The sequence below is a fragment of the Bactrocera latifrons genome, unplaced genomic scaffold, assembly GCF_001853355.1.
Source record: "Bactrocera latifrons isolate USDA-ARS-PBARC rearing strain unplaced genomic scaffold, ASM185335v1 scaffold_294, whole genome shotgun sequence".
NCBI lineage: Eukaryota > Metazoa > Arthropoda > Insecta > Diptera > Tephritidae > Bactrocera > Bactrocera latifrons.
The window spans coordinates 184188-211520 of record NW_017536563.1 but is presented as its reverse complement, the minus strand read 5'-3'; the positions used below and the strand labels follow the sequence as shown (position 1 = coordinate 211520).

Here is a 27333-nt window from a genome sequence, read left to right as displayed (position 1 = left end):
GTATATATTTGTAACAATAAAAAATTCTAATAAATGAAAAAAGGCTTTCTTTTACCGGAGGAGATCAAGTAACCGCGTAAAAATTTTTCCTGTATGTATCTTTATAATCTCCTAATATAGCATATATGTAGCTGCCATACAAACTAATCGATCAAATTCAATTTTTGAACGTCCTTTCCTGAGCCTTTTGTATAAGTAAAGGATTTTATAACGTTGGTGTAACCTTTATTCTTGGTTTTATGTTTGTTGGTTAAAGTTAAGCACATGCAACCTTTATACAAACACATCTCACCTTATTCGTATACCTTTGACAAAGCTTTGCTGTTACCCTCAATACGTTTTAGAGTCTTTAAATGTGCATATGCTTRCGTTCAAAAGCATATGTATATATAAATATATGTATACGTGTATTCCTGTTCAGCATATCAAGGACATTCAGTTGTCCTTTGCCATTTTCTGCCATAATGGCGTTCCTCAATTACATTAGACATGTGTGCCGCTGCATTAGATCTATTTGTACCTCACATGCAACGAACCGCTTTCACTTTACTCTACTTCTCCACTTCCACATATACTTCTATAACCTGCATGTATGTGCAGATACGTATGTATATGTATGGCGATTTACTCTTTTACACGAGTTTCTTTGTAGTCGGTGAGCTGCGCTTGGAGCTARGTGCAATTCTAGATTTGCTACTTACACAATGGACAGCTGGCCAATGGCTGGTTGCTTGCATCAATTGGCAAATGCAATTGTTGGAATTGCATTGGAATGGACATCAGAATTCCGATGCAGCAGCACAGATATTTACGAGGATATCACAAAAAAATAGRAAAATATTAAAAACAAAAACACGATGACACACCGCAGCAACAAAGCTAATAGAGCGAATTGTCGCCAGCATAACTGCTTCAAACAGTTGTGACTACGAACACATGCAGACACAAATCTATGCGCTGGTTTATTTGTAGTCACACACACACAGACACACAACTACAATCACATGTGACACAATTAAAGCAGAATGCAGTTCCTTTGTAGTTGTTCAGTGTGCTATCTCGTCGCCTCCCACAATCCATACATACCTACACACACACACACCCACATATACTCGTACAGCATTCCCACACGTACAGTTGTATGCGTTCTTTTGCGGAATCGGGGTCATTTATGTGGACAATACAAAGAATGGCAAGCTGGAATCTGTGCTAAATATGCGATGCATTATCAGTAGATTTCTGTCCATTGTTAAAGGCACAAAAGAAATGCTGCCGGTTATGTACACAGCACACACATACACATACATATATAATAAGATAAGTGAGATGAGTAGGAGGAGTACGTCATGGAATGCTGTCTTCTGCAGTAAGTAGTGAAAAGTGCAAGATATTTGCAGACAAAAGTCGTCCGAATAGCTCTTCGAAGTATGCGCAGTCCGAAAACAATAGGAGTTTCACACTTGATTATGCCAGTTGAATTTCATTTCTTTTCAAGCCTTACATTTCGTTGGTATTTYGGTGACATTTCCAGCGACAATGTATTTAAGGTCTGTTTGAGAATCTTTGCGATTTCCTTAAAAATTTAACTCAATTGACTTTAGTAAAAAGAAGCAAGGTCATAATGGACAATTATATCTAAAAGGATTTTAATGWTCTGAAAAGATTTGAGATATTTTTRKACTKGTTTCGCCTATCTCTTCTGRCTACCATTATTTCTAAAGTTGGTTTGGTGTTTGGGCTTACCCCCAATGCTTGGATTTACTTTCATTTTTACAATTTATTTTTAGTGAGAATTGCGTACTTTGAAAGTTATGTATATCGTCTCTTACATATGGAAAAAAATAACATGACTTTGAGCTGGACTGTCCTGATTAAATACTCAGTAATAAACTTRTCGGTGTCTATAACTCACGTTTAACTCCCTAAGCCATTTTAAGGGAAAGAAAGGCATATTCCAGCAAATCTTACTTCCGCTTGGCTGTACCACTGTGAGCAAAAAATAGTAAAAAAWTTTAATTWAAATTTCRTGCGAAAACCAACTTTGAAATATTATTTGGGTCTAAGAATTGTGAAACCACGATTAGTAAGAAAATCATTCAGTTTTTCCCAAAAACAGTGTCACCTTAACATCTGCGAAACAATGCTTTCCAACTACCAGGATGTCATGAAACGCATTATTACTGGCGTTTTGATTTACGCTAAACGACCTGGTAACAGACGATTAATCGACGGAAGATCGCGGCAAAGGTAAGCCGAAGTCGAAAATACTACGTGAAAGCAGGTCAAAAATCATGTTTATGTTTACAGTTTTCTTCGATTATAGAAATGTCGGGATAACCGAATTCCTTCCGACCAGCCAAACTGTCAACAAGCTTTATTATTTGAGTGTTATTCGTAAAAGAGGTCGGCATAATGAGCTGACAACTCCTGATTTTTGCACCACGACTATGTACCGTCGCGTACTACATTAATTCTTCTTGAGTTTTTCGCCAAATTGTCAAAGAACATAGTGCCGCAACCATCATATTCGGCTAATTTGGTTATGTGTGACTTCTGACTATTCATCAAAATAAAACGACCGCTCCGGTGAAACCTTTTTGAGTCACTTGAAGAATAGAAATGAAAGCGTGAATCACTACGCACCTTGAATGTTATTCCGGAAATTGACTTTAACAACATTTTCGAGGATTGAAAAAAACGGTGGCACAAGTGTATTGGGGCTAAAGGGTATTACTTCGAGGGCGAAGACATAGATTTGAAAGAATAATTTAAGAATTTTAAAATTATTAACAAAGCTCATAGTAGTGCATACTTCAAGCAAAGAAGAAACCCAATTAGTTCACTCCATGCATCTCACAATCCGTATATAAAATACTTTAATTTAATATAATTTAATTTGAAAATTATATGTCGAATAATGAAATCTTAACTTATAGATAAGTAGTTTCAAGAAACGGATAATTTGAGAGAATTTTCCCTTCGTTAATCGAAATCGTTAATAAATGCTTGCCACGCATCACAACTTTCTCATATTCAATTCAAATTATGAGAAATATAGTACTATACATTATTTCATACCTCAGAAGTCTATTGCACTGAAATGTTGTTTCCAAATATAGCTAGCCAACTTAAATGGTTAATATTAGTCAATACTCACCTAATGTAATATAGGTTACCATGTATCTGTGTAATTAAGTTACAGAGTACAATTTTACACAATCACCCATATAGTCGACTATTTTCAAGATGTCAAACACGAATTCAATGTCTGGCGATAGCTTACTAATATCCATAATACTATACATATTAAGTTATTTATTGGATAGACGACGATATAGTTAGATATCGTACCAAAGTTCATAAACAACTTTTAACTAAACACACCTTTATGCTACAGTAAGAGAAAGAGATCCTGGAGCATCTACTTACTGTCATCTACCTATCTACCAGGTAGTTGGTAAGGTTTATATATGACCAAGCACATAAACCTTTAAGAAACCTTTAGTGAAACCATCGGGACTAAAATCCCCTCTTATTACCATGTGCTCTCTAAACTTTTCTCTTGTTGAAGTACATCATTTTTAATAGCTTTATGTGTGTAACATCGTAGATATAGTCAAAAAAGCTGAGACCGCTTGCTGTGAAACTACACAAAATTTGCATACGCATAGAAGATGTTCCAGAGACTTAATTTATCACTATCTATGTTACTTCTAGCGTTGAACACTGGTCACTAGAGAATGAGATGRGAATGCTACAGAGATGCATTTCGTTAACGGAAAGCTATTAGTTCTCCGATCAAGCAGTGAAGCACCTAAATACATTTGTTCTATACACAGCGATTGCAGAAGGAACAGAGTTATACGAATTTCATATCTGCAAAGGAAGTGGAGGTGATCCTATATCCGAAATAGGTTGTAAGGCTTGTTTAAAGCGAGGCTACTGGATGACGGAATATGAGTGCCAAAAGGATGCAATAGATCAAAGATCCTATTTATCAGAAATAGGGAATGAAAACAAATAAAGATTCAAGAGATGGATTAAAGCATCACCTATTAAAACGGTAGTAAAGGAAAATAGGGAAATATCAATACTTTTTATAATCAAAATGTACTACTTTGTAAATAATCAAAACTGTCGATTCTGGTGSGAAGAAAATCCAAAAATTAWTCATGAGCAATCTCCCAAATTGRCAGTTTGGTGTGTTATTTGGTCTGGTGGAWTCATATGTCGCACATCTTTCGAATTAAAGCTGGTCAATGGTATGGATCGATGATAACTTTTTCTGGCCGCAGTTGGAAGAAGTTGATCTTGGCAATATTTGGTTCCACCAAACGTTTATTTGCAGCAGAATTACTCGAAAACTATGTTCATCGTATTCATTCCCGTATAAAAAGTAGTGAGTGCCATTTGAATGGTTCTCTATATTAAACTAAATTGTATCGATTTTACCTCACATTAAATAAAAAACATTTTAAATTTTCTTAACAATTAGTGTTTGTTTTTAATTATGATGATATATCAGTCTTGTTGGAAAATCCTTTCCAATTATATGAATTAAGTATCTGTACCTTAAAACTACAAAAAAAAACAACATCTCAGCAAATATTTAAAACAACATAAACTGGTAGTATTGACCAGAGAGAGGGGCAGTGGACATGATTTACACTTAAAGTTGGTCTTTCTTTGGTAAATCAGTAGATGGAGGACTTGGGTTTCTTTTTGATTATAACTACTTAATACCATATGATCTAATAGTAATTGAGAAATTTGAAAAGAAATAAAAGTTAGAACAGGGGTCAGTAATACAAGTACCTATGAATAATTAAATTCAATAASTTATTTKCGAAAAATGAAATTAATTTCACTTYGCTTAAATTATTAACTAAATAAGTCATGAATATATCAGTAGCTTTCACAGCTTACATACACCTAATTCCAGTGGGAGGCCACATGCATGCAATCGTCATTAAAGTACAACAATTTTAAGCTTGTTTTATGGTTTCCTCGTGACGACTAACAAATATCCTTGCAGAAAATCTACTGCTTTGTACAATTATTACACAATTAAATTCTGGTAGCGTCGCAATGAAGCTTCCACTCTTATTTTTGTTTCAAGTTTTCTTTATCATTTTCATTTCACTWGGATTTCATTATATTTTTTCTTATTTCTCTACAAAATGCCTGTCACAATTAAAGCACTAATTACATGCACAAACTTCCGAGTGTACGTTTCCACAGATTCAAGGATACGAAGGATACGAGTGCTCGGCTTGGTTTGACTTAATTTCCACAAGCTCTGCCTTGGCTTGGTACTTGAGTTACTCTTTTTTGTGCTTTCTTCTTTTTTGATATCCTCTTTTCATATAGTCTCTCGTTTTCTTTTTTTTTTTTTCGAAGACTATGAAAGAAAATATTCCAGTTATCGTGCTAACTACCAACTAAAGTATTTGTAGCGGGCACACCGAAGAAGCGCTGTGCGGAGATTGAAGTATATCTAGTAGTAAAAGTAGAAGTGGCAGCATAAGCTGGAGCTGGTGACAGAGGCATAAGCAGAGGCAGCAGAAAATGTGTGTTAATGCAATTGTCGTTGCGATAGCCGAGCATATCCGCCGGCAGCGATGCACGTTGAAAAAATGGTAGGTGYAATTGTTGCAACGAGAGAATAGCTACTGAAAGTAGTTGAAGCCGAGTAAACGGGGGGCGGCGTGTCGGGTGTAGTCGTATTGCAATAAATGAAGGACCGGCACGCAAGTTGCATGGCAACGTGCCGTGGCAATGTGCAAACGTGGCAACGTGCACGAGGACAATGTGCTGTCAATGTATGGCAGCAACGCAGAGCCGCAACTAAGCGACAACAGTAGCGTACGCCATAAAAGAGGAATCCGAAGAGACGAAAATGTGGGATATGATGTAGTGATCATCATTCACAAGCATAAACGAGGATGGTCTAATAAATACTTAACCAGTACGGCAATATTCCCCAAATAAGTGAATATTTTAATAAAATCGGCATTGGAAATCAAATAGCGCTTACCTGTTACACTGCGATCGTAAAAAAATGGTTCAACATAAGCCAACATCAGTTTTTTATGAACCACGCGTGGGTGTCACGAATGCAGCTACCACGGAAGATACCAAAAACCCGTATTAACAGATCGCTGAGTCGAATGTGGGACAGATAGCCAGGAAATCAGTTAAAACACCCCGAGTGTCAATAGATTCTTCAATTTCAGATTTGACAAATCCGTCGCTGCGATGAGAGATTCGCTGGCTCATTTCCAACATCAAGCTCATTCCGCACTTCTTGATAGTGTATAAGCGCAATCCAAAAGAGTTATATGACCATCGACAAAATGTTACAAAGACATAAAGAAACAATCGAAAGCGTGGACTTCACCTGATGAAACTGCTCTAGAAAACGCGATAACCACTTTTTGATCGGAGAATAAAGAATCACAGAGCTTTGCCGACACATTTTTTTATGACGGATTACACAGCGTCATTTGTGAAGAGAAAAGTGTTCTTCTACTTGAACAATGCACCGGCTAAGAGCTCGAACGACGGCACTGGCAAATTAGTGAAATTAGGAATAGCTGTCTCATCTATTGCACGCAGTATGACGTCTTTTTCTACAAGAAAAAGTTACTCACCGAACACCAATTTGAAAAGAGAGGGGAAGCTATTGACGCCACGGAGCCCTAGACTTAATAGACATCTAGCAAAGGTTTTTAGCACACAGGCTAAAGTTAAAGTTAAATAATCACTGGCTCAAGTTGTCCGAGCTTATAGGAGATTATATCATTTTTATTTTGTAGGTTACGCACTATTTTAACCGCTCTCGTACATATGTAACTACTATGAATATCTACTACGTGCGTGGAAGATAAAGTGACTAAGCGGGGGCGTGCGTGTGTGGAGCTTACGTTTTGCCAAGTATTACTCAATGGATAATACTTACTTAAAACTATTCCCTGCATAAGTAAATATGAGTGTGCGTATACTTTAACCTAGCCTTGCTTCTTATTATCTTATAAATTAAAAGAAGTTGCAGATAATTTTTCGTTTTTGTGCCGAAAAGGAGAAAGTAACTGCGCTTAATTAAATTTACACATTTTCTTACGTACAGTTAAAAGCTCTGCTAAATTATGTCAAACCTCATAGTTTTAAATGGCTGTCTTAGGACTAGTGGGGTAGCGGAAATAAATATCAGTTTAAATAGAAAAATATCTTTAACCTTTAAAGTGATTTCAAAATTTTATAAATCCTGTTGTAATGATCTGAGATCAAATTGGGTATCGCAAGTTTTTTTTTAAGCTTTAAGAAATATTACAAAGACTAAATGGATCAAGTATCGAATATTTACTTACTCATATATCAGTTGTCTTTATAATAATGCATTTCAACAAAATTTAAATAGCTAGTCATGCTATTCATGAAGTAGAAAACACAATATAATGAGAATTAAATCGTAGTGATCTAAAGCTCTCGATATGCGAATCAAAATCGAAATAAGTTATTGCTTGTGGTTTCCTCGACGATACCATGAAGATAACAGTGGCATTCCCTTTTGCCATACAATCGGCGAATCAAAAATTAATGGTAATATAGGGGTTAGTTTAAAATGTCGAACCTGTGAGAAAACACATTAAAGATCCCACTTGGATAACTGAGTCCGTTTTGATACCTATAAGTATTAAGTATCAATCATAAATACCCTCATAAATAAATAAAGCGCTACTAATGTCCATTTCGGCTATTTAAGAGCTCCTGCGACTGCCACAAGATGAACCTAAGAGAAAGTAGCTTTGTAAATCTCCTGTGTTCTACTGGGACTACCACAGGATCTCGAACTCACACGGGATCTAATTGTTTGCCATCACAAACCAAACTCACGCAAGATTCATAGATCCAGCAATAGAACCCAAGAGGACAACGGATACCCATCTGATCTACAAAAATAAAGATATAGAAGACAGCAGTAATATATTTCCGAGCATCATSGAATTATCATCACATGGGTTACTTGAAATCATAATTCCCTTATTTCGTACACGTTAGGGTAATGATGTTTGAGTTTTTGCCCTAAAACCAAGGATCCAACTAAACAAGGTCACGCGTAAGCGCTAGGTTCACTCTCGTTTCTGGCGGCAACTCGAGCTTTTCGCCTACAATGGGTGGTGTTTTGACTCCAAAAACGTCATTCACTGGAAGGGAGTCGTGAAGGTTTTGATGGCTCCAGTGTCTGTCGGAAATTAGTTGCGTCCGAAGTCCGGTCAGCGTATTGATCAATGTAGTCGACGTAATTGTGGAAATACCTCTTGTGGTCCYAGGAGGCGGTTCCGCTCCAAGCARGTGGCTGCAAGGGTGATTTCTGTGAAAACATGCCAGCAGAAACTGCCTGGAGAAGAGTTTCTTATGCTTAACTGGCAGCATAAGCGTCTCTCACTATGTAGGTGTTCAATGGTATACATCAGGAGGCATCCTTTCGCAGTTGTCATTTTGAAGTATCTTTTATATATGTTATAAGTCTAAACTTTCAAAAATTATTTTCATGAATAGAAAGGGAAGGAAAAAAGAAATATTAATTTTTAATAGTTAAGGAAGGGTTTGTCATATGAGTCTCAAAAGATAGAAGCACGATTTCAGTATCTGAATGAATGAATATTCTAAAATCAGTCTTACATATATATATGATGTGTTCGATTTGATTAATGAGTTTCGAACTATAACTTTTTTAAGTGAAAGAAATAATGCTAATRTAAGTAAGGGCAACATACAGCTTCAAGAAAATCTTCTACGGCAAAACCATGTAAACCACCAAATGTAAACGACTGCCAACTGAAGATACTGAAGATCAAATCTACATTGAACACAGAGACAATAAGAGTATGTGCAATGTAATAGCAGTAGTCACCTTAGGTATAACTGTAGGATTTCTACTAATACATATATACTATACTTACATACATATATATATACATATATACGAAAATGTTACAGCCTATCTTTTKGAATTGCACCTTTGGTCAGAGATTTGTCTCTGCACCTGGGACAATAGAGCCGAGATTTAAAATGCCCTAATGGCCAAACGCCAAACAACCSGTTACACCAGCAGCTACAAATTACAGAACCAGTCCTTGGCTTGCACTCTTTTTATTCATAATGTGAGAAGGAGAAACAAAATAACGGTAAAGAGCAATTTTGCATAAATCATGTGCTGACTCACGTCTTGACTTGTTACCGAAGAAGAAAAGAGAAGAAGAGCAATTTTTCTGTTGTAAACTAAGTGCAGCATTTATGTACAATAGCAATAAAGTTATCACAAAAGAGGCAGAAATACGAAGATCAACACTTTGCAACAAAATGTTATCCAAAATTAAGATTTATATTAAAAAAAAAGAAATTAAAATTTAAAAAACCTAAGTATAATTAATATGCTGCATAACCGACAGAAAATGAGTCGACTTCAAGATCAGACCCACCTATTTGTTATACATACACATATGTTTTCAGATCGAACTGGTGTAAAATTGAAAGGCAAACGAATATTTTTAGTCCGATTAACAGAGAACGCCCACGGCACTGAAGTTRCTATAGCCTATTGAAATTATCAAATACATACCATTCCCAAAATAGCTACTAAAAACTTTTTTCGGTACTATTAAGTCCTTAAAATACTACATAGAAGYTTTGTTTACTTTTCGTTTCCTAACAAGCCCTGGGTGCACCTGTGCGCAGAATCAGACAGAAAGATTGAAAAAYTTCCAAGGATATTTGAAACCTTCGTGAACAAGTTCGCATATATTTTTTATCGCTTTGGTTACTTCATATGTATTAATTTTTTAAAATTGAGATATATAAGGTATGTTCTGACAACATTAAGTTTTATTTGAGAAAGGTAACTACGAACAAAAAATGGTCTACAGATCAAATAATAAACTGCATTCAAGGCACAAAAAAGTTAAGAAGAACTTTTTTGATAAAGAGGAAGTCATGTAAAGGGAAATATATGAAATGTAGCCAATAAAGAAGAAGAAGATGTYATGATTTTTAAAGCATCTSAAGTAGAAAGAMGGCATGGAGAAGAGTAAAAATATCTAACCGAAAATCAAAGAACAYGTTCGGATTCAAAAACTCAGCTGCATTATGCTGCTATATGGTTTAATCCASAAAGGTGTAAGTTCTGCTCTTTACACAGCTACAATAAACGCGTAATAACTTCCGCATTTTGTGAACTTTTGAAACAGTATGTTGTAACGAAGTGTAATCACAGTGTTTTCCTGATTACAGCGCAAGCCGCCGACAACAATACGAAAGGGTACACAATGGAGCTCGAAAAGTAAAATAAGGGGGACACAGTGCTGACACTTGCACAACAATATGTGTACACAGCRCACAAACATCCATACATAAATAAAGAGGAGGCCAAGAACGTCGCTCAAGAAGATGTTGAGAAAATATATGCAAAAACACTAAGTAGAAGATGAAGATGTAAAATTCATTGTTGTTACTTACACAGGCACTTTCATCACTATGAAGCAATAAAAAAGCAAAGAAAGCTTAACACAAGAGAGCTTTAAAGGTCTGTAAAGAAATTAAAAGCGAAGACTATGCTTGTGCCTTAGACAAAAGCGAAAGAAAACTGGATTTTATACCTTTAAWTGAACACATTTTACAAAGAAGGTGTAATTGAGGGAAAATTATAAGTACATACTCTAGAGAAACTTCTTTAAAGACGGAAGTGAAAATATTTAAAATGAAGATCTTAATAATAGTAACTTTCGCTGTTGATCCGATGAAGCTTCTTATAATCTTTTTCTGCTTTGTTTTATTGGATGAATRGTGTTGTAAAAGATATACTAAACGGCAGAAGAATCGCTTTCCTGTCCAAGCAAAACTTGACTTACAAACTAAAAACAAACAACTCCAAAAATATTTATATCTCTTTCAACATAATATCCYATTAGATCGATATATATATCAGAGCTGTACGGAAAATATGTTTTCTCGAGATTCGTAAGGTATGTCTTCATAGCGACCAAGTACAASAGCACTCCTTACTATACCAAATGTTAWCGCTTTATCTGAAAAAYGGGGCTGAGTCAAGCTAAAAATTCGGCTTAATAAAGCCATGTCCAAGCAGTTGATATACCATAGGTCACACCTTGCATATCCCAGAAAAATGGTGGATATCACTTTTCGGGTCGATAAAACAGTATTTGTTTTCTTCGGAGTAAGCTCGCTGGTAAAGTCTGCTGTTTCGAGTGTTCTTTCTCTGATCTATATTGATGGAACCATGATACGTCTATGGTCCGGTCTTCACAATGTTCCATTAAGGATTTTAAAGAGCCTAATTTGTGAAGACAAAGTTTGGGATAGAGTATTAAGCGAGTTAAAATCCTTGTACTAAAACCACCATATATATTATTTTATAGTCGACGATCAATTCTCAGAGAACTGTACTACTTGTTCTTTAATATTTCTTATAATGASGTGATTAAATCGAAAGTAAATCGGCATATACGAGCCGATCACAGTTTGAGATGCTCGGCTAGAGAGCTTAGACTTGTCACACCGCAGACTCAAATCCGAATTTGCAAACAATATTAGAACACCTTTTTATCGACAAGCAATAGAAAGATCTGACGGAAATTCTTCAATAAAAAAGTTTCTAAAAAATTTTTCAAAAAACKAATACATGTTTTTTAGACATGTTCTCAAAAAATTTTTCCGAGATGCTTTTCGACAGCTGTTACTTGTTTTATTCCCAGCTTGACGTCATTGCTGCTGTAGGTCAGGGAATCGAAGAAGACCACCTGAGTTCATCTTCGCTCTCAAAAATTAGAACTCTCCTTATTCACTTTATTGAAGATTTAGCAGAAGGATCCGGGGATGCAGGCTTACAATACCACCCAACTCGAGCAAAATTAAAGTCGAGGAACCATCAAGCTCGTTGCGCTCCGGTGAATGGTACCAAAGCAAGATAGCAAATGATTCCGAGTTTCAAAAAGTGGTCGAAAATTGCACCACTCAGCTGGAACTTATTCGATCCGGCAATCACTTGCTCCAATTTATAACATAAAATTATATGCGTTTTATTCATTCTTGAAAAGCACGGCTTAAGCTCGTCTCATAAATCTTCTTCTTCTTAATTGGCGTAGACACCGCTTACGCGATTATAGCCGAGTTAACAACAGCGCGCCASTCGTTTCTTCTTTTCGCTACGTGGCGCCAATTGGATATTCCAAGCGTAGCCAGGTCCTTCTCCACTTGGTCCTTCCAAYGTCTCATAAATACACAACACAAATAAGTATGAGGAAAATTTCCATGTAACATAGCCGTAATACCGTTATAAAATTCAATCAATACATTCAATTCAAGAATTATGACATAAGTTCRTATTGGAAATTTGCTTTCTATGCATATTTAAGAACTCATTTCACGATAACCCTTTGTATGCGATAAGAAAATTAAACTTTGGCAAATAAATCTTTCAGAAATCAATTTAAATGCCCGCCACACCACCCACCTCCCACACTGCACAACATATTGAGGCCAAGATTGCCAACAGAATCCGTCGAATCTYAAATTCCAGCTACTTTAGTGAAGACTCACTGCTGTTTATAGCCATTCTTGCAGCTTAAATGCTTTTTTTAACCGCGTTTTCCCTTTCCCTTTTCTGCAGTCGGCCGCCACCCTCGCATTACTGCATGATTTTTATGTGACCGTAAATATCTTGTCTGAATTTATGTGCAACTCACAAGTCACGACGTTCGGTTGTGTCATTTAGTGCTGTCGTATTCACTCATACGAGCTTGTACGAGCACTTACATACATATATATGTAGGTATGAGCACATACTCATGGAATTGTCCACATTAATCAAAGCAAATGCGCGTGCTAGCCATTGCTGCCGGATCCTCTGCCATTTGCTTGCGTGGCGTGCGGCAATGTTGCGTTTGGGGGCAAGATGCGAATATGTCTGTGCTCGCAAGCGCGCAATAGTCATGTTCACTGCCATGTTATGTGATAATTCTGGTATTTTTCAAGTGTTGAAATATTCATTACTTATAAGCGCAAACATTTATGTATGATATATGTATATATGTATACATATATTTTATACACTACATCTACTTGTATATTGGTGCAGGTGCGCTCACAGGCATATGTCTTTCGGCATAAAGTTTTTATGGATGCTGGCGCTCAAAAGCGCTTTAAAATCTTTAAATGAAAAAAGGAAATGTGAATGTAAACGTGCGCATAGCTAAATGCATTTATGCTATGCTTATGTACACACATGCATACATGCATGCTCAAGTATATATGTACTCACACAGACATATACATATATATTTTAAAAGATTTATCACATATAAATATGYGCAGCGCATTGAGGCAGGAAGCACGGAAATCCAATGCGCCACTCGAGTGCCCACAAAGCTATGCGCTCAACTCCCAACCAGAAGTATCTACATAAGTGCATATTTGAATGTGACATGCCGCACCAYACATACATACATACGTATATACTACATACATACATAAAAGTTATGCTCTATATATGCATGTGTGAGTGTGWGCCTTTAGGCTGTCTGGCGCTTAACAAAAGTTCATTCTTGACATTTTCACTTAGTTATGTAAAACTGTAAGTATGCATGAACTTATACCTGCGTTTCCGCTTGTGTATGTTTAAATACATATGCACACATTTACCTACTTCACATGATACTTAAGCGTACATATAGTTATAACTGTATATACAATAAGATGGATAATCCTCAAAATAAGGGGGAGCGACTTATTCATTTGTTTTGATTGCATTTTCAAAGTCTGTTATATTACTTTATGTACATATACATTTGTTTTTATTATATAAAGAAGAAGAAATTATWTTAGACAAATTTTGTGCGTGATTTTCGTTTACAATTCTGTTTAATTTTTGCGCTTAAATGAAGAGAGATATATTGAGAATTCATTGACCTCGTGTAAGCTTAAATTACACAAGTACATAAATATATTTTCTACGAATTTAATTTAGGTTTATTGATTTTTGATTTTTCTGTAGAGAAATTGTATATACAAATATCTGAATATTTGTTTTTATAAAAGAAGAAACTTAATAATTTAATAAAAGTTATTATTAAACATCTTTGGTGTGTAAATATCGTTTGGTTAGTCGTTCTTATACACGAAGGCATGTGCATCTAATAAAATGAAAAGTGTATATGAGGCTAAATTTTACTTGAGAGGCATCTCTACTTAGAGAAATTTATAGAAACGTACGTATATTTAAAATTAAAATTATCCTGCCACACAACCCAGACGTGCTGGAAACCATTCTATAACGGCTTGAGAACAACTCCTTAGCGGCCGATGTATTACCCTCTGAGATGRCGGCGAGGCGCTGGGAAGACGCATGTTCCAGCTGCTAAGCATGATATTGGTAAGAAGAATACATGCCCACTGATTGGCATAATAACGTACTATGCCCTATCTACTAACTAGAATAAGAGCCCGCAGTCTGAGCACTTTAATAAGTAAACTAACTGGACTACATTAGTGTGGTTTTAAACCAAATAAATCGACTATAAACCCGATTTTCATAATAATCAAATCAGGGAGAAGACCCATGACACCCTTTACCTTTCTGTCGATTTCAAAGCCGCTTTCGACTGCGCTGATAGGAGCTGCCAATTCGCTGTCATATCTTTATTTGGTAACCGTGCGAAATTCAGAATTAAGTTGAGCACAACCATCAGCTTTATCAAAATCGGGAAAGACCTCTTTGAGCGGATCACTAGAAGACGAAATTTTTGACATGGTAATCCTTTTGGGGGCAAATAAACAATCGTTGCGTTCGCGACTATGCATGAACGTCCATGTTTACAGGTGCAGAGGCACGGACAATGACAACATCTGATGAGTCGATGTTAAGAGTTTTGGAGAGAAAGGTTCTGAGAAAGATTTATGGTCCTTTGAGCATTGGCCATGGCGAATACCACATTGAATGAAACTATGAGCTCTATGAGATATACGACGACATTTACACAGTTCAGGGAATTAAAAAACMGCAGCTACGCTGGCTGAGTCATGTGGTCCGAAAGGATGAAAACACTCTAGCTCTGAAAGTATTCGACGCAGTAGCGKGAGAAGCTGAGGAAGAGGAAGACTACTCCACTACGTTGGAAAGCTTTGCTTGGAATCTCCACTTGGCGCCACTTTGCAAAATGAAGAAACGATTTGCGCTCTGTTGTTAACTCGCTAGAACCGCGTAATCGGTTTCTAAGCCAATAAAGAAGAAGAATCCCTCTATTTCATATTATTTAATATAATGCTGGAAAACTASTCTAAAAGTACAATGTTGCGGAGGTATACATATATGGAAAATGTTGGCCTTACCAACAGATTTCAGCCTAGAAAAGAAACAAAATAAGCTGATCTTGTAGTGAACGGGGGCAAGATAAAGTACATACAGCCCACGCACAAAGATTCCTCGTGTGAACTACGTAATTGTTGACAGCTATAAATTTCAAAAAGTTAAAGACTTTAAATATCTGGGAACCAGCATAATTTCACCACAAATCTAAGCCTGAAGTTCAAGCTCGCAATAGCTCGGGCCAACAGTTACTACTTTGCGATCGCTAGGCGATTGAAAATCAGATAGCTCTCAACGAACAAAAATTACAATCTATAAGTCTCTCATTCAAGATGAGAAAGCGTTTCGATAGAACTGTTCTCCGCAATGAGTTTGGAGCCATTCATGTCTGCATTGATTATCGAAGAAAATAGGAAGGTAAAGTGTATGAGCTATATGGCAACATGGATATAGTTAAGCGTAAAAAAATCAACGAATTCGTTGATTAGGTCATGTCGTTCGCATGGATGCTGATTCGAGACCRATATGTGGACAACGAAAGCAAGGGTGCCGAGAACTAAGTGAATTGCGACCTATCTGCTGCGATATATATATCCCCGCAAAGTATATGCACAAATGGCGAAGACCTACGCACGGTTGCAATGTTAAAGAAGAAGAACCATTGACACTAAGAATTCTCCGATTCAGTGAAAGCTCAGCACGGTTTTGATGATTTTTATTCCGTTCTTATGCTAAGCATTACAATTATAGTACAAAAATAGGGCGGATTTTCTTCCTTAGTCAAATAATGAATGCCAACACTCGGCCTTACATTACCAATGTTTGGCAATGTACAATCTACCAGGAAACGCTTAAATGAAAAGTCCTAAACCATGCGCTAAATTCACCAGATATTGCASCGTCCGATTATTATTTGCTCTCTTCGAAGGAGCATGATCTGGCTCGGAAGCAGTTTCACTCACAAGACGATATCAAAGATTTTCGCGATTCTTGAATAGCATCACAATTTGTACAGTTTTACCGCAATAATACTCGAACATTGCCAAAAAAATTGAAAAAAGAAAAAATTAGAAAAAAACTCGAAATCTTTTGTTTCAAATTTCGAAATTGGGGCTATTTAAAAACATGATTATTAGTTACTAAAGATTAAAAATAAGGACTTTCCCCYTAAATTCGATTTTTTACAACAATTTTTGATCAGAAATTTTTAAAATAAATAAAATACTTTCTTTTCGAAAAGCTCTCTTTGTTCCCATAAAGCAATTTTCATATTGGTTTTTGATTTCTTGCGAGGAAATGTAGAGTAATTACGGCAAACAAATAACGGCTTAAGGTTTGCTATGGAAAACACTCAAAATTATGATTTATAGTATATTTACGATTAACATTTGCGAAAGAAGTTCAAGAATAGAGTTAATAMTATATTCGTTTTATGCCCAGACCCGTCATGAGTGCCTTATAGTAAAACCACTTAAAATGTATAATATATTGCCAAATTTTCGAATATTTCTTGCCACAAAGATCAGCGAACATTTGTAACAATTAGTCGAGTAAATTATATGCTAATTGTATGAAGTGCTTCAAGTGAAACTTCGACGTTGTTAAGTTGCAATTCGAACCGACTGTGTTCATTTCAAATTAAATATTCCACGCAACTTCGCCCATTCAAACGCACACTTTGCGTGGAAATCGCCGCCAAAGCAATACTTAAATTTAATATCAGCACGAATTTGTGTACTTATCGTCGCTATGACACCTTGGCCGGTMATGATAGTGCGCAGCAATGCCACACGCAATCTGCCATTTCCCTTAATCCTGCGCATTTACGTGCGCACACAGACACCAGGTTGTGGAAGCCAGCCGGAATGGCAACCAGCCGGTACACGGTTAGCCATTAATGGCCATTCAGATCTACAGTAGCACAGCGTGTAAACGGCTTGCCACCTGACAACACAACGCATCACGCACCATCGACTAACTAATGCTAATGGATGTTGAGCGCACTGGCGTTGGGCAAACTTTTCGCCGAAGAAAAAACGCCAGAAAAACTTTACGAAATACTTATAAAAAATGACGAGCGCCATAAAAGAAATGAAAGGAGTAACGATGATATTTTTAATATTGCGCTCGAATATGCGTGGACTTACTGGTGTATCCATATATATTACATACATATATGCTTATATGTATGGGTACATATAAATGTATATAATCGTAAATACCAATACATTTTCTCGAATGGGCGAAAAAACATTAAATTGAATCTGAAAATTGTTTTAAACTTACCGTGCGCATCTTTGTTGGTTAACGAGCCGCCAGTCAGGCCACCAATGCCACCGCTGCCGCCGCCAACTCCGGCTGCATGCAACATCAGACTGTTGGACGAATGCAAGCGTGCTGCCACAAATGTCGCGCGCAACGTCACCAATGYGAACGCAATAAAAATTTTCCACATTGTTAACATTATCATTACACTCTGATGACAGTTTTTTCCACTGGCCACAGTAATGAATCCAGCCACAACAACAACAGGCGCGTTGAGCTCAAGACCAATAGGCTGTCGGTTGGCGTGACAGGGAGTGCGATAAAGCGCGTTGCAGTCAGCTCCAGCTAACGTAGACTCACTCAATTTTATCGAGACGTAAGCGTAGTTTTGCTTYCACTCTACAAGATAATTATTCTTTATGGCATTCGGTAGTTTTGTTGCTAATCTTTTGAATTTCTTTTTCTATTTCGAAGATCTTAGTTGTCTTTTAAGTTCTGTAACAAAAAAAAAATGAAAACACGAGTTTTTCGTTTAGTTCAGTTAATTATAGATATAATTAAATTTCATAATTAGTTTTAAATAGTTGAAAAATAACTCTAAGRACTCCTTCTCAATTAAACGGTAACACTTTGCAAAAAAAACCTATTCTCAACAAYGAGTTTCCTAACGAATTCGCTGTCATTTGGTTTCAACAAGACGGCGCCACTTCCCACACATCGCAACAATCAGTGGTTTTATTGAGAGCRTACTTCGGTGAGCAGATAATTCCACGTTTATAGCGGACAATCCCGCTTCGAATCAGGCCTTGGAGCAAAACAGCACGCGTGTCRTTCACCAGTTACCAGACGAAATGTTAGAACAAGTCATCGAAAATTTTACTCAACGGATGGACCGTTTGACGTAACCGTGGTCAAAATTTGACAGAGATAACCTCAAAAAAATAAATGCCAAAGATTGCTTTTTCGATTGATAATAAACATTCCCTATTAAATTTATGTGTTTTTKTCTTTAAACAAGTAGARAACTTCGAAATGGATGACCCTTTAGAAGCAGTGGATTGACTTCACTCAGTAGTAGCCCTTACAGGCCGAGAAATGCAAAAGTTTGACATTTATTTTTAATTTATTTCTTCATTATATTTAACAAGCACATATCCACAAAGTAAAACACACACAAAATAGTTGTCGTGATCACGCTCATGGTTAAAAGTGTCCCTGGGAAAAGTGGAATATTTTGAGAATCGGTACACCATTAATCGTTCTATATTTCACGCTCTCTGCAGTTACATGACTCAATGTTTCTTATTCTGTGATTACTATCGAGCGCTAGAACGCGCAATACCAACTGAAACATCGTTACTGCAAGCTCCGACACTGAATACGCATCGAGCAACGAGCATAATACTTTTATAGCTCCGTGTGAAAGTTATCCTCCACAACTATTAATRGGAAACAATTAGAGAGCACGCATTATAGAATTTACCTTATTCAAACTCGTTCCCCGTATTATTCTCTCCTAGAGAAACAAAAATTTCTTTATATCAAAAACAATAATAAATTAGTACATATTTAGGGGTCAAACCAGCACCATTTACTAAAATGAAAAAAAAATAGCTCTAGGCGATGGAAAATTTTTTACTCAAATTCATAATCAAGATGCTTCAAGTACCCCACAGACCTCTTAGCACATCAGGCGCAAATTTTTCTTCCAGATTTGTTGAGTTATAATCAGGCCGAAAACGATTTTGGGGAATAGCACTGAATGTGCAATGATTTGTTATTATTTTATAATCATATGCAGTGAAATGAATTGCAATTGAATTAAAGAAGATGGTTTGAGACAAAAAACCGGTTTAGGGAACGTTGTTCGATAATTGCGATTGGGAGAATACCTATTCCAAAAGGAAAACGTAAAGATCATAAAATGATTCTAATTGTCCGTAAAATGAAGTCGGTGGAGTTAGCCATAACTCTAAAAAAGTCGAAGGAATGTGTTGAAAATATTATTTGAGTGTACGAAAACTCTCTACAATGCACTGCGTGGGAMAAGCACACAACGGACAAAATAACTMTCACTATAGSAGAGTGMGTGATTACTTCACAACCACAGTTGAAGTATTTAGGAGTAATATTGRACTCCAAACTGRAATTCAATCAGCACTTGGCAAACATAGCAAACAAGATTTATAATGCCTTATCAAGAATGACGGCAAACAGARGCTGTGTGCRCTCCAACGASCGACGACTTCTAATCGTAAAAGCGATGAGCTCAGTTACACTATATGCAGCTTTAGTATGGATACAGTCACAAAACATAAAAACGTATGCCAAACCAATATAAATATGTGGTGGATAGACTCACAGCAATAAGAGTAACAAAWGCTTTCCGAASTATTTCCAGCGAAGCAGCTGAAGTACTAGCTAGCATGCCGCCCATAGACAATCAGTGAGAAGAGTTTACGAGATTATCCATTGTCCTATGTTTCTAAACATAAGTGAAAAGTTACAAACAGCACTAGGTTGTTAGTTAGTTTGACGGTGGAAGTTCGATTGCACTTACATGCGTGTCAGTCCTCTGAGAAGTGGAAAGCTGTTCGCGAAGCGGCATATTGTCCTTCACGTCATGTCATGTTAAGATAGTTACAGCAGAATAGGCGTCAGTCCGTCCATGTTATAGAGGAGACGTAAAATGTCTTATCACTCCATATCTGGTGGYTCCGTGGGAGAGGCTTGAGTTGGGARTAGGTTAGGTTTAGCGGATTAAAGYTTCGCACTCCGGCTTTCGTGTGCTTCCTCCTGCTTGCACACAATCGACCGATTTACCGTGTCTTTAGTCAACTAAAGCATTTGCAGAATGGATTTCTACGGAACTGACCGGAAAAATATCTTCATGACTAAGGTTTTTGGAAACCAAACTTCAATCGCACTACAAAACTGATAAGGAAAAGTTGAAAAARCTCTCACATATTTAATCGATTTCACAAAAATCGATTATGTTAACTGAATAAGTCGTAGTAGTTTGGCCACACGAATTCGGTTAGAATATTATTCTATATAAATATTTCCTACTGGTCAGTATATAGGAAGTATAATTATTTTCTATGTAAACTATAATGGACTTCACATATATTACACAAAATATTACTTTCAAGAASTCGATTAGYTTGTATGACAGCTGTATGCTATACTGATTGTATCTGAACTATTTTTCGTAGATTTAATTTTTACATTTGACAAAACCGCATACAAAATTTTGTAATCATATCTGCTCAAATGAATGAGCTTTAAAAACAGGCAATTAATTGAGGTCGTTCAGTTTTTACGACAACTATACATATGTATTCTATAGTACACACATGTATATAGTAAGGATATCTCCAAATTGAGGAACTAGTTCGCGTATACACACGCAGAAGTACAAACTGACGGACGTAGCTAAATCGTCAAGGTGATACTTTTCATATACATATGTGTTTTATATGGTCTCCAACGGCGTTATAAACTTCAATTGGGTATTATAATTAGATTTGAAGTCGCTATTTCAGTATGCGGTTTGGGTACTCGAATAAAATCCAACATTAGTTAATTTATATAATATAATAATTGGCATATTTTCCAAATAYCCCTCTTTATAGTTATTGCAATTTTTAATAAAACTTATATTACGAAATTAATATACGCATATAATACATTAGTACAACTATATACACAAAGAARTATCCGCTCAGTATCGCCTCTTTACACAGCGCAACTTATCAGTGTTCATAAATAATTTATGAAAAGCATTTAGCTGAAAAAGAGCTTTACCCAAAATTTCTGCAAAGCAAACGTTTAACAAAGTAACGAAAAATAAACACAAAAGAAGATGACCCAGAAAATGCTATGGCGAAAATAAAGCGGCGAAATTCCTGAAAAAAAGTCTTATCGAAATTATGTTAACGCAGTTCAAAGGTTCTCTTGTAACGATGTTGGAAAAAATTAATTTTGCTTGCACACAAAAAACAGGCCAGTGAATTGAAAGTATAGCGTTAAACTTGTATGCCTTTTTTCAATTCATCTATTTACACACTTTTTTCCTTGTCAGCCCATAATAATGATGCCATAATTGTGGTGGGAATAGCCGCAACGTAACTACTAGAACACACACATACACAARCATATACTATACTACACCCACTCATTACGTAGAAAAGAAGAAAATACAACAAAGCCTAAGCTGAGCTGATAAGCGTTCAAACAGCGGCAAACAAGCGATTGAAAAGAAAAGTAAGTTTACAACAAAAAAATATTCAGCGCATAAATAGAATAGAAGCTAGGAAAAAAGGCTCAGTTGCAGACGTGGAAAGCAAAGTGGGTGGCAGATAAGTAAGTCGAGTATAGTGCGAGATGAAGAAGGAAAGTTTAAGTTTCATTTTTTCTCTTTAAGTAAAACTAATCCCAAAGAAGTTGCGGCAGCAAMATATATGTATGTATGTATGTATGTGTGTGAGTGTGTGAAAAACTTCAGTTGCTTTTAAGCTGATCTCTACTGTCAACGCAAGCTATTTCAACGCACCTTAATGGTTCGTAGTTAAACGAACAGGCAGTGAATTACGTGAAATATACAATTCACTTATGCTCTCCGAAGAACTACATATTCTCCGTGCGACAAGTCTCACTAAACTCCTTAATATATGCTCATATAGATAYCTCTTTTAACTAATGCSCAWTCAGATCCTACGTTTTGACTACCAMTACAAGGAACATCTGTTTACATACTAAAAGAGTTTAAGGAGTCGGCAGAGCACGATGGCGCCCAAACGCCGAGCTTTCTTTTGTATACAACTTTATTTAAATTGTTCGCCTAAAACAGAGAAAGCAAAGGAGCCAGGTGGAGAAGGACCTGACTGCACTTTATACCTCGAATTGGCGCCAAATTGCAAAAAGAAGAAACGACTATCCTGCTGTTGTTAACTCGGCTATAACCGCGTAAGTGGTGTCTACGCCAGTAAATAATAAGARGACGAAACTGGATCTTAAGCAATGTTTAGCTCCTTGGCAATCGAAATAGTACTTATCTGTCAGTCGGACTCAACGATTTCTATTATTTTAACGATTTRTTTTATATTTGTCAGGAATATAAACGCTTTTCAGATTTTCACCCACCGAGCTTGCGTTTTATCCTTACCCGTGGTCAAACAGTACTAAGTCAAACAATCAGAAGACTGAGAGATTTTTTTGTACGAAATCTTGTCTTACAAATTGCGAAAGCCATTTATAGAAAAATTTCTATGTTAGGTATTTTTAATTTTGTAATTAATTTGTAATTGTGTTGAAAAAAACCAACTGTAGACATGCTCATCCTCTTAGACTTAAATAAAATATGTAATTTTATTAATGCTGAATATATTATTTAAATAATTTTGAATAAAGCTGTAGATTTAGCAATCTTTAACAGCTTCTAAATCCTAATTCATTCCAATTATATAGTAGACGCGTCTGGGTTGCGAATGTTCATGATATTACTGAAAATCCTTAAAGTCTAGCAAGCCCTTGCTGCATTGAAGACAAAAAGAATGAAATTCGGTCTCATCGGCAACCATTATTGTTACTGAAACCTCACAACCTTAGAAGGCAAACGGGCTGTAAAAGCMACGGTTGATTAAACCAGAACTTCTCAAACTTTTAAATAAATATCCTCAAAATTAAATCCATTTCTTGTGTAAACAAATTACCAAGAATCAGAAATAGAGGTTCTAAGRTGTAGGTATGAATCTTTAACTACGTGAAGAAATTGAATAAACCTCGTTGCAAGTAGTGAAATCATTATAGACTCTTCATTATTATTATTTGCTCAGGCTTCCACTTTAACAAGAACTTCTCGGATATATTGCAATGAGATTACTGTTTCTTCATTCAATAGACATTCACTCTGCAAAAAAAAAATAATTTCTATGCCTTTCAAGACATAACTAAAAAAGCCAAATTATCAGAAATCTAAAATTAGTATATTTAAACTTAAAATTTAACCAACGACTGTTGTGAGTTCACTTGCTGCTAAAAAATATTAATTAATCAAGCTAACAAAAACTTTTTTTATCGCATTTTTATCTCCGAAAACTAATTAACTATGTGAGTCCACACAACAAAAATTTTGATTAAATAAAAAAAAATTTGTTCGTAAACTCTAAATAAGAGTGTACCTAACCAAGAGAAAGCAAAACACTGGAATTCAACAAGAAATGGGCAAACAACAAAATCTCTAACAAACATAAAATAGCAAATCAAGAAAAATATAGTGCAAATGTGAGTGAAAAAGTTACTTTTGCAGCAAGAAAGTGGAAAAGCAATAACGGACATGTGTGTGCATCAAACTAGTGGTCAGCCAGCTAGAAATGTATACAACAGCTGTCCAACGCCAGCCATCCATCCAACTGATGTGAACAACCCGGACAGCTTCCTTCACGGGCAGTTATCTATTCAAGCAGCACTAACGGCGTTGCCAACATATATAAATACATAAGTAYGTATATACATATRTATAACGGTAYATACGTAACCAACTGTATTTAGATAGACGTAATTTTGGGCAGCTTTCTGTTCACTGAGTACAGACGTTCTTATATGAAATATTTCGCATGCTGCCAGTCAGTCAATCAGTCATGGAATGTGTCAGGCATTCACTTCTTCTCTTATGCATTCAGCAAAGCATTCATTTCATTCACATTGCATTTTCTCTTAAAAATATATATGGTACAGTGGTTGCAAGCAAAAATTTAACTGCATACCGATATTCTGGTATTTGCTTGGCACCAAATACATAATTTTTGCTTAAACTCTCCATTAACACAACAGTTCTTTATGCTGGAAGCACCGCACAAATGTGAGTGAAATTTTTTATGTTAAAGATTTTTCCAGCCCTCAAAACACTTTCCAGTGAATTTTAGTTTATCTCTTCGATCGACTGAAAACGGGTTCCACGGAGCGGCAATTTGAGGAGAAAGAAAAAATAATACGAAGCCGAATCTGATGAAAACTGTCGTTAATCTAATAATTGTGTTTTTGGCTTTAAATTCGKTCACAATCGTGGCTCGCTTTATCTTGTTACGTTAAACTCATAATTGTTCGAAACCCAKTTATTATAGCGATAAGGCAGCGCACTTAATTGAATTTCCGTAGTTAGTTGAAAATCTTCGTGTTATATTGGAACTATCTTCATTTTTAATGCTTAAAAACTTTTTCCATCGCGTTCCCTAGTCTTTTAAATTCACCAAAATAGCGAAAGGTAAATATACTTGAATATGTCTGGAAACTGGAACAAGAGCGATTTTCAAGTTCATTACATTCCAAAAGCATCATTTGAGACAAATTCATAACTCATTCAGAAAAGAGTCAATACTATTTCCAATATTCAAAACATCACAATCTTTGTATGCCTAAGTAGAATAGGTATACGCCTGTCTCCGTACACTCGTACTAGTCCCTAAGTTCTTAGACATCGATCTGAAATTTTCACWCATATTTTTCTTACCAAGAACTTGGTTATTTGTCATTACAAGTCATTTAAAGTTTATAAAACTTTATTATTTAATAGGATATCTTTTCGAAATTTGGCATGGATTATTGCCTGAGGTAATGCTATGATCTCTGAACAATTTGTGTTGAATTAACCAATATAGTATAAAGCTGTCATACAAACTGAACGGTCGGAAAAAAGTGCTTGTTTGGAAAAATTCTTGTTTCGAGAAGATATATTTGCAAAATTGGGTATATTCAGATCGGACTAAGATATAATAAATTGAAGACGAAAACCTTTTTTTTTTTTTTTTGTTTTTTGTTGTAAAATTTAGTTCTCTGTTGGAAAACTATTTTATTTGTGAAGATAATTATAGCTAACAGCAACAACAACGTCAGTATCGAAATCCATTGCAGAAAAACTCTTTCCAACAGGTGCTACTATGGACCAAGTAGAAAATTGAGAAGTAAAGTCCTTTCTCGACAAATAAAGACCAAATTCTACAAGTCACTCATCATCCCCTTCTTRCTATATGAAGCAGATATATGGACAATGACAACATCTGTGAGTGGGCGCTACGACTTTTYGAGAAAAAATTTCTCCGAAGGATTTATTGTTCTTTGCGCATTGCCAACGGCGAATACCGCAGTTGATGGGACGATGAGCTGTCCGAGACATACGACGACATTGACATAGTTCTGCGAATTAAAAGACAGCGTGGGAAGCAGAGGAAKAGGAAGGGCTCCACTTCGTTGAAAAGACCAGGTGAAGAAGACCTGACGCCTATCAGCTAAAAGGAAGAACAACCGGCGCGCTAAAATCGGAGGAGAGGAAGATTATGTATTGGTAATGTTTTTTGGTGTTTTTCTTAGTTGAGCCAGCTTTTCCAAAAYAAATTGCCCTTCTGTATTTATTCTTTTAAAGTGGTAATGTGGTCAGCATCAGAAGAAGAAACCACGACACTTGCCTGATGATATCATTCGATTTGAAGAATTTCAAACATGGTTTTCATGAGAACTCTTGTCAGATATATGAAAATGTAACCGAAAGTAGATAGTACACTCCATGGTTATATAAAAGGGATGACAAAGCCATTGTGTCGCTGAAAATAGATTTAAATTATCAAAAGGTTCACTCTATGCTCGAATTTGTAAGAGTCTATAAATAGATTACTTTCGAAACTACTTCATCGTTTCAAACGCAGCGTAACCTATTTTAGATTATCTTTATTCCCAAACTACCGCCAGGAATTAGAGCAACACAAACACAGTGTATACTTATATATGTATCTATAAATATATATTACAATCCAGTATGGATCATAATTTCCGTAAGTTTGTACTACGAAAACATACAAAGCGAATGCTCAAACGATTCTAGCCGCGTACACAATGAAATGTATATTGTTTGCGCAATCAACTTCAAATGAAACATTTTTCTGTCACTGCACTGTGTCTATATTTATATTATTTGTTTTTGTAATAATATTGCTGAGTCCACACTATTGTATAAACGTCACTAAAACGCTGACTGACTTGACCTATTCTCGCGCTAAAATAAATATAGACTTACTGCGTTGCTTCGGCTAGCAAACGCCACATTCTCACTCACCCCACCCTGCCAAAAACCTTTTTCCAATCTAATCTAACGAAAGCGCCTTTTTTGCTACAACTGACCCATACTWGGTATTGGCGGCTGCTTCAAAGCAAACCTACTTATATATATTTATATGCCACCACTCCGCGAAGCTTGGGTAGGAGGTAAGCACGTGGCGGCACATACTATATATCGCTATGTATGTATATGGTTGTGTGTGTGGGAACACCATGCGCCTAAGTGGTGGCGCGTACTGAAAGCATCATTGCGCCATACGAGCCGTATATAATCTTTATGCGCCACTAMATGCTCGTAAGTATTGTAACATACGCTCTTCGCCTGCTGTGTTCCTACTTTTTTACTGACTTTTCCAGTCRTTTGGCTTACATTGTATTGCGGCGGCTATTCCCATTTCTATTATGAGCCCACTTGATAGCGGCTGGAGTGGTAACAGCAGTTACATGCTTACGCCACCACACACCTTACGTACATATGTGTGCGTGCTTCCTAGTTTGAAGATTTGCTATATAGTATATCATGTTATGCTGTATCAACACACACATCTCTACGTACCGCCTCTCCCACTCCACACCCT

The 27333-nt window shown here is 36.2% G+C and overlaps 1 protein-coding gene across 1 annotated transcript in view; it reads right to left on the bottom strand.

The window, feature by feature from the left end:
* The window catches only part of LOC108970261 (neural cell adhesion molecule 1-B), a 125964-nt gene extending 108041 nt beyond the window's left edge, over positions 1-17923 (bottom strand). The window contains exon 1 of the mRNA XM_018935545.1: positions 17669-17923. Within this exon, the coding sequence (XP_018791090.1) occupies positions 17669-17852 (184 nt within the window). The 5' untranslated portion in view covers positions 17853-17923. The remainder of the gene's footprint in view (positions 1-17668) is intronic.
* Between the last annotated feature and the right edge of the window lie 9410 nt (positions 17924-27333).